Source organism: Artemia sp. Qi Xiang Cuo, chromosome 2 (genome assembly GCF_049724085.1).
Source record: "Artemia sp. Qi Xiang Cuo chromosome 2, ASM4972408v1, whole genome shotgun sequence".
Classification (NCBI taxonomy): Eukaryota; Metazoa; Arthropoda; class Branchiopoda; order Anostraca; family Artemiidae; genus Artemia; species Artemia sp. Qi Xiang Cuo.
Genome location: NC_142795.1, coordinates 8258881 through 8274303, shown reverse-complemented (window position 1 = coordinate 8274303; position 15423 = coordinate 8258881). Strand labels below are relative to the sequence as shown.

At 34.5% G+C, this 15423-nt stretch overlaps 1 protein-coding gene across 1 annotated transcript in view; it reads right to left on the bottom strand.

The window, feature by feature from the left end:
- Positions 1-243: 243 nt before the first annotated feature.
- The window catches only part of LOC148954868 (transcription cofactor vestigial-like protein 2), a 70297-nt gene continuing 55117 nt past the window's right edge, over positions 244-15423 (bottom strand). Inside the window, exons 3-5 of the mRNA XM_089105424.1 lie at positions 14228-14436; positions 7368-7620; positions 244-386 (exon numbers count right to left, since the gene is read on the bottom strand). Of these exons, the coding sequence (XP_088961550.1) occupies positions 244-386; positions 7368-7620; positions 14228-14436 (605 nt within the window). The remainder of the gene's footprint in view (positions 387-7367; positions 7621-14227; positions 14437-15423) is intronic.

Below are 15423 nucleotides of genomic sequence, written 5' to 3'. Positions count from 1 at the left end.
CTCCATGGATTTTACGACAGATAAAAACCTATAGACTGAACAACTTATAAAAATCTGCAAAATTGTTATAATCACTTTATGAATCTAGAGAACACAAAACTGCGATGGGGGTTTTAAATTCTTCTAACGTTATATTTCTTTCTACTGGTCTTTCATTTTTGACTCGTTCTCATTCTTACTGTCGCTTGTCTTCTAACAGCTGAATCATTTGTTCTTCATTTCAATTTTGACACGTTCTGATACTCACTTTGACGTGTCTGCTAACTGGAAAATTCTTTGTTCTTCACTTTTATTTTGACGTGTTCTGATTCTCTGAAGTTCTACAGCCTTTGCAGATGATACTTCTTTGTACTTCTTTGATACTTCTTCAGTGAACTGCACGTTCACTGGAAAAACTAGTGGATAAAGCAAACCGAACGCTGGAAAACCTTTTGGTGTTTACCTCCTTGAGTTACCTTGCTGTTAATACCTCTAAGACAAATTATATGATTTTTAGTAAGATAGGAAAAACTGTAAATAGTGCTTCTATAGTATTTGAAAGTTTGTTACTTTCACAGGTTTTTGAAAATAAATATTTGGGAGTTTATGTTGATAATAATTTTAGTTGGAAGAAACACATAAATATAATTTCTTCTAAACTTGCACGAGGTCTTGGAGTGATGCGGCGTTTGAAACATGTGTTACCTTTAACTGTTTTGAGAAATGTATTTCATACTGTTTTTCATCCTTGTATTGTTTATGGTTGCTGTATTTATGCATCGAATTTTTCTTCAAATATTAAAAGACTGCAGATTCTTCAGAATAAGGCACTTCGAGTGCCTTATTCTGTATATATATATATATATATATATATATATATATATATATATATATATATATATATATATATATATATATATATATATATATATATATATATATATATATATATATATATATATATATATATATATATATATATATATATATATATATATATATATATATATATAATGAAAGATCTTAAGCCGAACTGGCCAGCCATGACAAAAAACCAACAAAGAGAAAAATCTCAAAAAAAAAAACGAGACTGCGGCCCGTGGAGAGAAAAGAAAAGACAAATGAGAAACAACGCGGATACTTCGCCTTTATCACAAACAAGGCGTCTTCAGCACGAAAGACAAAAGAAGAACAAGATAAAAAAAAACAAGTTAAAACTAAAAAAACAATGAAACCACCACCAAAAAAAAAATATATATATATACACAATTGCCGCAAACTGATCCATGTAGGGAAAAGATGCTATTATGGAGTTACTTTAGTGAGAACACCAGAGCAACTGAGGAAAAATAAAAAATGTAAATTACTCTAACAATTCTGTTGCGAAATAATCCTTTTATATGCTATTATTGAAGCAATTCGTTTTGGTCTAGCAGGTGATTAAATAAAAAAAAACAAGTTTTTTAAACTGAAAGTAAGGAGCGACATTAAAACTTAAAACGAACAGAAATTATTCCGTATATGAAGGGGGCTGTCCCCTCCTCAACGCCTCGCTCTTTACGCTAAAGTTTTTTTATTGTTTAGAAAAATAGAGTTGTGAGAAAGTCAAACATTAGCGTAAAGAGCGAGGCGTTGAGGAGGGGACAGCCCCCTTCATATACGGACTAATTTCTGTTCGTTTTAAGTTTTAATGTCGCTCCTTACTTTCAGTTTAAAAAACTTGTTTTATTTATTTAATTTTTGAACGTTTTTGAATTAATGCAGGTTTTGATTTTGGCTCACCGTACATGAATAATTAAAACAAATTTTGCATATTATATTTGGTTAAATGGCTTTCTCGAAATTTGTTTAATTTTATTCAGGAACGTTTTTATTAGTAATAAATATACGTAACTTAGAATTAACTTACGTAACGAACTTCTATATTCATAAAATTTTAACACGTATATTAGGGGGTTCGCCCCCTAGTCAATACCCTGCTCTTTAAACTATAGTTCGAATTTTTTTTCCAGTTCTTTAAAAATGACCTCTTAATCACAATCATTTGATCAGTTAAAAAACTTGTTTTTTTTTATTTAATTCCTGATCTTTTTCTTTAATAATGCTGGGAAATCCGGCGCCCCCTTCATAGCCATGTCCCTTCCCCCCGGAAAACTTCCTTCATGGTCAGATCCTTCCATATAGCCCCCAACCCGCTCCTTCCCCCACCTACAAGAAAAAATCTCCTCTGAAAAAGTCTGTATACTTCCCAATAACCAATACTATATGTTAACATTGAGTAAAGTTCATAACTTTCAGCCCTCCCCTGGGGACTTTGGGGGATCAAGTCATTCTAAAAGACATTTTTATCATATTTTCAACCATTCTCAACAAAATGGATATCTAAAAATTTTGATCAGATGACTTTGGGAAAAAAATAAGCGTGGGAGGGGGCCTAGTTGCCCTCAATTTTTTTGGTCAGTTGAAAATGGCACTAGAACTTTTAATTTGCGTTCCAATGAGTCCTCCCATGATATTCTAGGACCACTGGGTTAATACGATCACCCCTGGTAAAAAAAAAAAAAAAAAAACAAAAAAAAAAAAAAACCCGCACCCATGATCTTTCTTCTGGCAAAAAATTGAAAACTAAAAATATTTGTAGATAGAATCTTGAAACCTCTGCAGTATGGTTCTAATATACTCTTAATATGATAGTTTGATTTTCATAAAGGTTTTATAGCTTTTAAGGGGCCTTTCCTCCTGTTTTCGAAAATCAGTCAAATTTTCTCAGGCACTTAACTTTTGATGGGTAAGCTTAAATTTAATGAAACTTATGTATTTGAAATCAGAATTAAAATCTGATTCTTTTGATGTATCTATTGGTATCAAAATGCCGTTTTTTAGAGTTTCGGTTACCATTGAGCCGGGTCGCTCCTTACTTACAGTTCGTTACCACGAACTGTTTGAAACAGTCCCCTGGTGATTATTTATAATCTTAATTCCCTTATTGACTGTTGATTCGCTCTTTAGAAAATTATCATAAATTGGGTCAATACTTAAACTACCTGAGTCCCTATTTATCGAAAGGTTAGCAAACATACATTTTTTAATTTCAATGGCTTCTCTCAGCCATTGTGTATACCCCTTATCATTTGAAATAGCTAAGGCCTCATCAAATTTTACAAAGTGATCTGGTTGAAACCAAATATGTTCAGCTAAAGCTGAAACAAAAGTTTCTGGAGGCTTGCTTAATTGTAGGGTTTTTTTCTATTGAATTTCGATGTTCAATAAACCTTTCAACAAATTGTTGGTGAGTCCTACCAATATAGAACTTCCCACAAGAACACGGAATTTTATACACCCCACTTACTAAATTTCCCCGGGTCAAATCCTTACCAGAATTAAAGAAACTACCCATTGGCCTCAACGATTGGAAACATGTATCAATGCTAAATTTATATAAAATAAGTGAAAGGTTCTCACCCAAACCAGGTACATCTGCTAATGAAATGAAACTTTTTGATACATCTAAATCTAAAGTCTGAGAAACCCTAATAAACCTACTATCAATTTTAACACGTCTGTTTTCAATTATTTTGTCAATAAACTTAATTGGGTAATTATTACAAAACAAAATATATATATATATATATATATATATATATATATATATATATATATATATATATATATATATATATATATATATATATATATACTGGATCGCATCGAACCAGTAGTCCTTAGAAAAGGGCTCATTCGAACGGAAATTATAAGCTCTAATGCCCATTTTAAGTGACCAAAAGAATTGGAGGGTAAATAGCCCCCAACCTCACCCCCCTTCTTTCCTCAAAGTCGTCTGATCAAAATTTTAGATACCCATTTTATTCAACATAGTTGAAAAATCCAGTAGCTCTGTATTTGACCCTCCCCCCCCCCATAGCTCCTGGAGAATGGTCTGTAAGTCGTGAAATTTTCGGAGTCGAATTTTCTGCTTGGGGTATATTCCACGGGGAGAATTTTCCACGAGGAAGGAAGTTTCTGGGGGGTAAACATTCCAGGAGAAATTTACACTTGGGGAATTTGCCAGAATTTCTATAAGAAATTCTTTTTATTTCTCTAACTTTCTCTGTGCCAACTCACTTTTACATGTGAAGACGTTAAGGGAAATTGTTCGGGGGAAAATTTTTACTATGTTGGAATGGTTTAGAGTATTTTTCTCTAGGGGGGGGATTTCCACGGGAGAGATTCTTCACGGGAAAGTTTTCCACGGGATAAATTCTCCAGAGGGAATTTTCTGCGGGAGCATTTTTCTACTAGGGGGGAGGGGGTAGTTTTGGGAAAACTCTTTCTTGGAGGAGGGGATGTCCGGCATGATCTTAAAAACAAACTGAAATTAAAGCAATTTTCAAACGAAAGTGCCCTAAGAAAAATTCTTAACCCCGAATCGCCCGCAAGAAATTTTCCTGATGAATTCTCAGCTAGAATTGAATTGTCTGAGGGTTATTTTCCTGGCAGGGAGGAGGGTATTTACGTGGGAAGAACTTTCAATATAGGTATTTTCTGGGGAGGGAAGGAATTTTCCATGGAGCCGGATTTTTGTGCATACTTTATAAATGATCAGAAATTAAATTTAAAAAAACAAGTTTTTTGGCTGAAAGTACGGAGCAACATAAAAACTTAAAACAAATAGAAATTATTACTTATATTAGGGGGTTGCCTCATAAATGAGGGGAGTTATATGAAGGTAGTTAGCTATTGAGGAGGGGGCAATCCCCCTAATATACGTAATGATTTATGTTCGTTTTAAGTTTTGGTGTTGCTCCTTACTTTCACTTGAAAAAGTATCTTTTTTTATTTCAAACAAAAATGTGATAATACAAGCAATAAAGAATGTAATTTGGAAAAATTGGCCCTTAAGGAAGGATAGGACCCCCACCTAGCTGTCCTCGCAGCTGCACTCGGGGGATATGCATTTATTTATTTTGCAAACTAGGGTAAATCCTGTAAAACCTAACAGATACAAAAGAAAGGCAAATGAAATTGCAAATATAGAAAGAATAGGAGGGAAAACACAATACTTGAACACTAGCAGGGGTGAGCCCCAATGCTCATCCCTATGTTTCGAGGTTTGACACAAAAAAATTTCGTCTAATGTCACATAAAAATTTGAAATTCATTCTAGACTTGGGCAAAACTTTAAAAATTAAGACCAATTAAACTATAAAATAAAAACATGTTATGCGGATCTTTTAGACTCCTGCTAATAAAATTTAGGGGGTACTTTAAAAAGAATACTGCGTAATAAATGTCGCACGTTGACAAATGAGTCAAAGGAAACACAGATTGACTCTTTACAGGGCGCAATAATTTGATGGTTCTCTTCTCTTTGTCAAGGAGATTTCTTTTTCCTAATACTTCACCTGTTCATTGTGCTACACATTTCACCTTTGTTTTGACGGCTTTATTGCACCGCATGGTAAAATGAGGCTTCTGCTAATGCTGGGAAAAATCGGAAACAGATCTTATTTTTCGATGTCTACCAGGTGAGAATTGGTTCCAAGCAAAAAAAAAACCGCCTTTCACAAAAACCGAACAGTAACAATGAATTGTATGAATCGCCTTAAAATAAAAAGCTATTAAAATAAATCAATGTGATCACGGACTTTCTTAAATCTTCCGAGAATTCAACCACTTAGTTGGTCAAATAAATTATTTTCTTCTCGATATCTGGTAAAACAAAAATGTTACAGAAGCAAAACCTGTACGATAGGATGGTCAGTAAGGGAGGATTGCCTTTGTCTCAACGGATGTGTGTTTTTTCCAAGGAGTGATCGCATCTGCTCTGTGGTTGCAAGGCATGTGAAGAGGGTGTAAGAGAACAAAAATAAAGAGTTCAGTATGTTTTTTTCACGGAACAGAACATATTGCGCCTTAGCAAGGTGACAATTTTTGTCATTTTGTGGTAACAGAAATTTTAGCCTGAATAGGACCAAAATCACAACTGTTAGCCTCCAAGTTTCAAAGTCCAGGATGCTTGGCAGTGGTGCATTCTTCCCTAAGGATCCATTCTTCCGATACTACTTAAGAAAGTATTCTTCCGATATAAGTAGTCGATCAAATTAAAACAGCAATTCTAGACTTGTTTTTTTTAGCTTCATACGTTGATTCATCTGACAATTTATTAGCCTATCTACAATATTGCAACGACAGGGAATAGCTGTTAGGAGCGACATCTATTTGTGTATCTATTTTGTATTTTGTATCTATTGTGTATCTATAGTGCATCTATTTGCGGGAGGGAGAGTGGCCGAGGCCTCAAAAAGTGTATTTTTATGCCAATTTTTTTAATTTTCGCTGAGAGGTTCGTCATATGTATATTATCGAGGGAATATCGATTCTTTAAGCTCGCTTTATCCTTAATGAGTTATTTGGACTAAGCTTGCAATAAGTTTAATGCGTGGTAACGGCTCCCTTTTTTATGCAAAATCACATACCCTCCTTTACTTTGGCAGCACTGTTGTGCTGCCAGAGAATATTTTGAGCGTAACTTAAGAGATTAGATTTATAGGCTTGCATACATAAAACAGGAACGGGTCATTCCCTAACCACAAAATTTAGCCGAAGAAACCCCCTTCAAAAAATAAATTACAGTAAAAAATGCATGCCCCCTCCCATGACATATTTTAAGGGGTAGACTTTTTCAGGGATGAATATTATTCTCGATGCAACTTGAACACAGAAACAGCAGGCTCTTAGAAACATGGGCGTTAATTCTAAAAAAAAAAATGTAGCGAAGAGGTGTAAAATGTATTTTTTGAATTCTAGGTGGGGGCAGTTTTGTTATTTTCATTTTTATCAATAAAAACACAAAAAAACGTATTTCTTTACTGGAAATATGAAAGAAAGTACTTTTTAAAACCTAAGGGACAATTGTCTCCCTTCTCTTCCCCCGATTGACTTGCCTTTTTGGAAAGGTTATATTCCCCCTCGTGTTAAAGACAGCCCCGGATAAAATAATCTAAAACCAGATTAAAGAGAGCACTAAATGGACATCTAAAAACCAAAATTTTGATTACAAGACATGCATCGATATATTTCGATTTAATGCTACTTCTAGACCAACAAAATTTATTACCGATAATTTTATATCCATCTGGAAAATATATTAGCACAAAATAGTTTCCGATATCTTAAAAAAAGAAGAAAAAAGCACTTAAGAATTATAGAACCTGGATTAAAGTTATACCGCAAAATTCAGCAGGAGTGAGCACCCTAGAACCTTGGTGCAATTGATCCAAGAAATCCAGTGATTCAGTTGGATAATACGGCACTTTTTTCACATGTTTGATGCTTTGAAATGCACTAAAAAAATACGACAAACTCAAAATATGATGAATTCAAATTACCTGTAACTCCAGAATATGTGTGAGCTGGACCATGATATCCACTTGGAGGATGATCTCCAGCAATATCTAGGCTAGGATTGGGGTCACCATAGCGGCCATTCCATGGTTCTGTTTTTACTGATGGACAATGAGAGGCTGACGGTACCGGGCCCAGTCTAGACGTCGAGGGACCTGGCTGATGCAATAAAAGGGAGCCATACTGTGGAGCAAACCGATTATTCGCCACTCCACCGTAAGCAGATGCAAAGTATGCCTAAAAAAGTTAATTAGATTCCGAATCTTTATTTTCTTTTTCTTACTCTCTTACTTTAAAGTTACAGATACAAATGAAGGAGATAAAAGTGTGTACCCGTCATCCACGGCTTATGCCTCGAAAGCGAATGAGCGTTCACATCGGCAAATAAAGTATGTCACACAAAAACGTGCAACACTATACTCACTAATAAAGGAAGTCATGGTGCTAGGGTTGTCTCTTTACATTGATTACTACTTAAAGAGACATGCAGCATAGCCTTTTCAATCAATTTCCGTTTCCTTTGGTTCCTTTTCTAAGTTTTTCGACTAAAATTATTACTTTTACAGCCCCAAATTGCGTAGGGGTGCAGAAAAGGGTGCTACTTGTTGAGAAAAACTTTGTTAAATGCCATAGAAATGATTATGTAAATTTTGTAAAATTACATGTAAATAACCCAACAACCAGTGTTGAAGGTTTCGCACATAGTTGCCATGTAGTCTAGTAACCAACAGCAACGATTGGGGTTGGAGCGGGGGTAGATTTAGAATAGGGCATATGCCCCCTAGGTTTTGAAAACACTTCTTAGGGGTATATTCAATGAAAATACCTTGTTTGGTATTTTATAATTGAAAGAATACAAAAACGACAAATTTGCTCCCCTTAGATTTTGCAACACACATACATTTTGACCCCCCACCAATGCCGTATCCAGTGAGGGGGGTTAGGGCGTATGACACCCCCCCCCCCGCCAAAATGTTTGTCTGACTCGTAAAACGCAACAAAATGAACATAAACAAGTTTCATATGCGTTTTTGAAGTTTTTTTATCCCCCCCCCCAAAGAAAAATCCTTTTGTGACCCCCTCCTTCCGAAAAAAAAATCCTGGATATGGTAAAGCCTCCCCCTCCCCAATTTTTGTGAACTTATGCCACTAATTATCGCTGCTTTAAACATTTCAACTGGACTCATTCCCTTCCAAAATATAATAACGAAGCAGCTTAAATTTAAATGATCCACACAGGTTCAAAGTGAAAAGAAATTAAACTATTTGTGTACTGGTCAGAATTAAATACAAAATCCCAGTTTAAGGGATTAAAATTTGTATTTTCAGGTCTACCGTCGATTTTTCGGAACTGACAAAATCAAATTAGAAAATCTTAAATAAAAATTCTACATCCTAAATTATCTTACTTTACATGATTGGTAAATGTCAGTAGCACTTAGTCAATCAGTGAAGTTATAAGACGGGTAGGTGAAGTCAATATTTTTCTGCAGAACAGTATTTATAATGAAGGTCCAGTCTAGTTGGTCAGACAAGATAGTGTACCCCACAGATTATCTATTAGGTTTCACCGGATATCTCACTCCTACGAAAATACATGGGCCGAAGTGTTCCTCAATTATACTGGCTATCTAACAAAACTCGCCCGCTCGTGCAATGTCGCACAATATCATTGGATTAGATAGAGCTGCACCCGCGGTTGGATTGAATAACACACCGTTCCTACAATGTCATTGAATATCGTCAACCTTTAGCAAAGTATAATCATCTACGTAACAAGTACTGACAAAACTCTCCAAAAGTGACCCCGCGTACCTCAGCGCCTCTAGACGCAAAGTGCTGTACTACTTAATCACTCCGAGCCAATAAATTAAATTTAATACAGCTTTTACGGAACAAGTATAATCACCTACGGAACTTAGGCTATTATCCCCCAGGTTCGCATAGGTATGGAATCGTCTCCGGAGACGCGGACAAAGGGTCACTTTTTTGTGTGGAGAGGATAGGTTTTGTCAGTACTTGTAGGATGTGTTTATACTTTGACCTTTAGGGAGCCAAATCATCTGACTGGAGAGCAATTTCAGGTTAGCAAAAATTTTAAAGTCATAAATATGCTATGCATCAATAATTGCTAGTATACCCTGTTGTGTCTCACGGCTGGAGATCGGGTTGAATTTTTCAAAAACTCTTTTTTCTTGGAGAAGGGGGAGGGATAAGGGGATAATGTAATTGTATAATTTAGTAAAATATAACTAAGTTTACATCAATTTATTAAAATAGTAATGTCATTGGTTACAAAGTCTGGTGAAAAGCATCAGAAAAAGATGGTGAAATTACCAAAAAAAAAAAAAAAAATATTTATCAATCATACTAAATTAAAAAATAAAATTAACTTGTTAAAATGACTACTCCTTTTCTTACTCCATTATCCTTTTCTTTCCTATTTTAATAAATAGTTTGTTTTGAGTGCGCTAAATTGATGTGTTGCATGGCATTGTTATGCAAGAAGTTTTACCTCGAAAATTAAACATTTAATTTCAGGCAGTATCCACAGGAACAAATTCTAAGCGTGTTTTTCTAGAACATTCGAAAAAGCTTATTATTCTGATTGAACAGCCCGAGTGTTTCAGAAGTCGTTCTTAAGGAATTAGGACAAAAGCCCAAACTCTAGCGTAAAGAACGAGGTATTGAGGAGAGGGCAGCCCATTTCATATAAGTAATAATTTATTTTTATTTTGAATTTGTTTCTCCTTAGTTTCAGATGAACAAAACCTTTTTTTTTGTCTAATTGCCCCTACAGGACTGATAAATAGGTCTCCATTGACATTGAATTTTCTAGATCGGCGCTACGGATTTCCACAATCTCCAAAATAGAGACACGCTTTTACGATTTCCTACCGAATTCCCAAACAGAACTGGGTTTCCTATAGGTTCCCAAGGTATAATACAGTTATGTACCAGTTCAAAACAACAATTGCAAGTACAAAGTACTTGTATGGTTTTACATAATAGTTAAAAATTAAACAATATTGCTGGATAGCAGAGACGTAGCTAAAGCATTTTTATTGGGGTGGGGGGGGGGGGAGTAGGGCCATATCCGGTCCATATCCGGATAGTCAAGAGGCATGGGCAATATAATAATTGTTTCTCCAAATTATTGGGAGAGGAACTGTTCCCCTTGTCCTTCCCCTAAAACGATGCCCCTGCTGGATAGTATAACACTGTTCAAAATAAATCAATCAAGATAAAATTCGGCAAAGGTTCAACCTTTTCTTTCCTAATAAGTTTTCGAGGTATTACAAATTTGAATAATTAAAACTAAATAACTAAACGTGAAACTAAATAATATAAAGTAATTTGTTGAATTTAACAACACTTTTCATATGTAAAAATTCAAACAACAAGAATGTGTTATAGATTCCCAAACGACCTGAAAGGGAAGCCTTCTCAAGCTGGTTAGTCACATTTTTAGCTCATTTTTGGCTGATTTTTCCCCCGTGTCTCTTTTTTTTTAATTTTACACCAGCTACTGCCGAAATCTACGTAACTGCATATAGAGGTCTCTTTCACCGAAAATTCGTTTCTTGATTTGTCCTAAATAAATAAATGTAGCCACGTAATGGCACTTAGCACAAAACAAAGAAGCCATTTCCAACAAGACAACTTTTTTTTTAATAAATTCACTTGATTCTGTCCTGTTAGAGAATTAAAAATCAAATATTTCTAAAATTTAAAACGTCCGTTTAAAGTTATGGCGTTGATCATGCACAAGTAAAACTAAGACTATAAATTATTAAAAAAGAATGTCTTTTAAGTGCGATTTTTAGTATGAGGTATGAATCATTATGTTGAAAAATGAAAGAAATTACTTTTCTGTCCTAAAGACTAAGAAAAAATAAAAGTGTTTAAACGAAACCTTATAGAAAAAGTTCTTATATCCATATCCACATGCACAAAAAGTAAAAACTTTTTTTTCCAGCTATCCCAAAAAGAAATTTTATTTAAAAAGTAAAATTAAAGTATTGGGCAGTCACGACAATTTTATAATTGTTTGAGGATGATTGCCTATGACATAACTACCCTATGCCTTCATTCATAATCTTAAATTTTGTAATTTTGGAGGGCTGGGGTTATTTTTTTTTGGGGGGGGGGGAGAGGGCTACCGAAGGATTTTTTTGGTGTGTGGGGGGTTGAGAAAAACTTCAAAAGACACATAAGAATTAGTTTGTATTTATTTTTGTTAATAAATAATTGGACCAAAAAAGCCCTCATAAATTGGACCAAATCCTTTCTAAAATAAACTTCAGGAAATTCACTGCACTCAGGACTAAGGGCAAACAGTGAAGAATAATATTAAGGAATTTTTAGCTTCTTACTTTATGATTTTGATTAAAATGTTCTCAGAAGAAGGTCAAAATAGCGAATAACTAATCTTAATAACTATCTTCGAAACTAGAGACTAAGCTCCAACCAACAGTTGCGCCAATTAACAGAAATGGAATGGACGGGAGAAAAATATATTTTTCAATTTATAGGACGGGAGCAATTTTGTTGCTTTTTCAGTTTTTGTTCAATGAAAATACCTAAAAAAATACATTTAAAACCTGGGTGGAATCTAGCAGGAAAGGGCAAGTCCTCCTTACCCCCGCACCCCAATCGGTGTCACAGCCCCCAAAGATATTTAATAAAAATTCCCCCAATACATCATCTTTATGTAAAAAAGAGATCATGTTAAGAATAATTTCTAACTGACACAGAAGTCCCTCGATATGTTAAAAAAGAAGTAAATTAAATTTATCCTTTTTACATCTCCACCAAAAACCTTAAATTGCACTTCCGTCACAGTATTTCATCTTGAAATGATCTGTCAGTGGGATCATTCTCTTTGACGGAAATGGTCGCAACAATGGAAAAGTTGGAAAAACCTTCTAATATATGGTTTCAGTCTGAGGATAACTTTTTACGCGCGGGTATCCTTCTTTGAAGCTTGTGTCATGAAGTTTTGGCAAACTTATTCCATTTTTTGCATTGCAATTATCCATCATAAGAGTCAGCCAGAACATGTTTCAATTGTCGTTTAAGATAGGATATGTGTCTAGTTTCTTTTTGTTTTACTCAGAGAAAAGAAATGTCATATATTCATACGTGCTCATTCCTGAGATTATCCCAGTTAAAATTTTCATTTGTTTTTGTTTTTATTGTCTTGCAATTAGTTATGACCATTTTGACAATATAAAAAGTTGCTTTGAGGAGAAATGTCCACTTGCAAGTTTCCAAAAACTTTGGCCCAGAAAAACTCTGTTTCTTTTCTTCCAGAGAAACAACTTCAGTTGTCCTTAATGTTTAGCTCAAGAATCTCAACATTTCTGTTCTCGTTAATTTATCTATCTAAACGTTGTTTCGACACTTCTCTAGGGTTGCAAAATGAGATGTTGATTTTATACAGTTTTCTTTTTAATATACTGGAAACAATATTCCTTATTCAGTTAAATAAGTCTAAATAGAATTCTATAAACTCAACGATAATCTTGCGAGAACAACTGTCTTTTAGGATTTTTCCTTTGGTGTACTTTTTAAGCGATACATTATATATAACATTTGTTTATTTATTTAAAATTACCAGAATATATAAGTACGTTTTTCTTTTTAATTTATTTGTGTTTTTTTTAAATTTATTTGTGTTTCTTTGTTGGTTTTGTTATGTTTATGCTCTGTCTTTGTTTTTTTGTTTTTTTCCCTATGGCCTATTTTTTCCCTATTTTTTTGGAAATACATACATACATACATACATAGAAAGCATAATAAAATACAGCATATTTTAGCATAAATAAAAATATATAAGAAAAACACAGGGAGTAATTCATGCAACTACATACTGATACAAAAAACAAAATCCAAATCTGTACACTTTATATTACAGACCTAAAACTTGGATAGCTGGGGCATTGCCCACTTCGATCAAATTTTTCACTTTGATTCGGTTTTTTTTGCTTCTTTTGAGCCGGGAGGGGGGCACTGTAATTAATTTTCCCCCAGGCACCATCAGCCCTAGGAATGACTCTGGGTACTTGCCATTGTCAAATATCACTGTTACACCAAAAAGTCACAGATGAGCTTATTACAGTTATTGCACTCCTCAGAGCCCTCTATCCACTAGCAGTTACAGATACGTATTTACTTCGTAAAAGGTAGGATTGAGTGGCCATAACTAGGACCGAAGATTTTTAGATTACCCCTAATTTAAAGACTATCAGACATATACTAAACATTAAAACTGTTTGATGGTTCAGGTAGTATGCAGAAATCTGATAGATTTTTATTCTGTGCCAATCTTCAAAAACATTGTGAAAATACCTGTTTCCACTCTCCTGTGAAATTCGCGATTTTTCAGTTTCGACCTTATAATAGCGACATGATAGTAATCAATGACAGAGCTTGAACAGTTTTAGCCTGTTGCAGCAACAGGTCCTTTTCAAGTATATTGAATCCACAACGTATTTCAAAATCAGAATGACATATCAAACATTAGCAGTATCTGACTCTGTTATATTATAACTAGAAAATTGAGAAAAATGTACTTTGCTTAATGCTTACTCTTTTTCCTTTAAAACCTTTTACTTTGTTTCTCCTTACTTTTACTGTCACTCTTTATTGAGAAATTTTGGTTTTACATACCAATGATGTCTATAAAAAAGTTAATCACATTTTTTATTAGTAGTTGGACCAACTAGTAAATCAAAGTATTAAGCAACTTATCGCACTGAAAACCTAACTAGCTTTATCTGCCAAGAAACATTTAGTGAAAAGAAACTTTTCAACTCCAACAAAACTAATTGTTGCTTACCTGAGAGGATAGTTGATAGTGGGACCAAGGATCTTGACCCAGTTGAGGATGGAGTGAACTGTGGTAAGCTTCAGCCATCGAATTATAGAAGTCATGGGAAGGGTGTGCAGACAGTCCATAGTTACTCGTACTTCTACTTCCCGTTGATAGTTGATAATTTCCATTCCAAAACGACGGAGGAAAGTTCCTTTGAGCCATTGGAGAAGGTGCTGCAATATATTTGTCTATGTGAAAGCGCTCATATGTCGCCAGTATACGGCAGAAATCGCATAGCTATATTATTCCAAGTGTTCAGAAGAACAAAAATTTTTAGTAAATTTCATGTACGGGTCTTAAGATCGTAGACACAAAAGTTTTACCGCCAACTAACTTTAGTCCTGTCCCGCAGATATAAGAACCTCATTTGCCTCGACAGAAATAATACCTTATAGGAATTTGTACAGTTAATTTTGATGCTAGGTTTCCACTGCCCGCTGAAGATACAGCCGTGAAAGTACAGCTGAACGTTGAATAACAAACACCAATACGCCTGAAAGATACTTTTCTTATACGGAGGGGTTTGGGGGTGTGTGGTATTATGTCCTTGAGAATATTAACTCTCCATCCTATAGCCTACTTGTCTGTGGCTACTTATTTTTTATTAGGAAGGATATGTATGATATAAAGTCATAATGACAGCAGGAAGAAGAAAATATGTGAAATGTCAAATGAAAAAGTATCTGTGTAATGCTACTAATACACAAGGGTTTTTCCCCTAGTCCTTCCTTCCCTCTTTGTGAATAGTCATTAGCTCTGGTAGTAAAACGAAGTAGTGGGGATATGATATAGTCGAGCAGGGCCGCTGTCTATATTGGCTCTTTTCTTTCCCATTAAGGGAAAAATTAAAAAGGAAAGTGGTTCTCAGTCCATATTAACGAGGTTCAAAGTAAACATCGCCACAACCATTACACTATTAGTAAACGTGCTGCTATTTTACTAATAGGACTTCTTGAGAAAATAAAATATAATGACGCTATAAAACGTTTGCTAGGTCAAATTTTGTTTTAGCTAAAGCAACTTAGTGCATAAAGGTTGAAATTTTTTTATGTCATCAATAATACTGAAACATTACGTTTCATAATTATAAATGTACTATTAGGAAACATAATATTTTTGTTTTATACGTCATCAATATTTATAGTCTGCCCGTTTGTCTT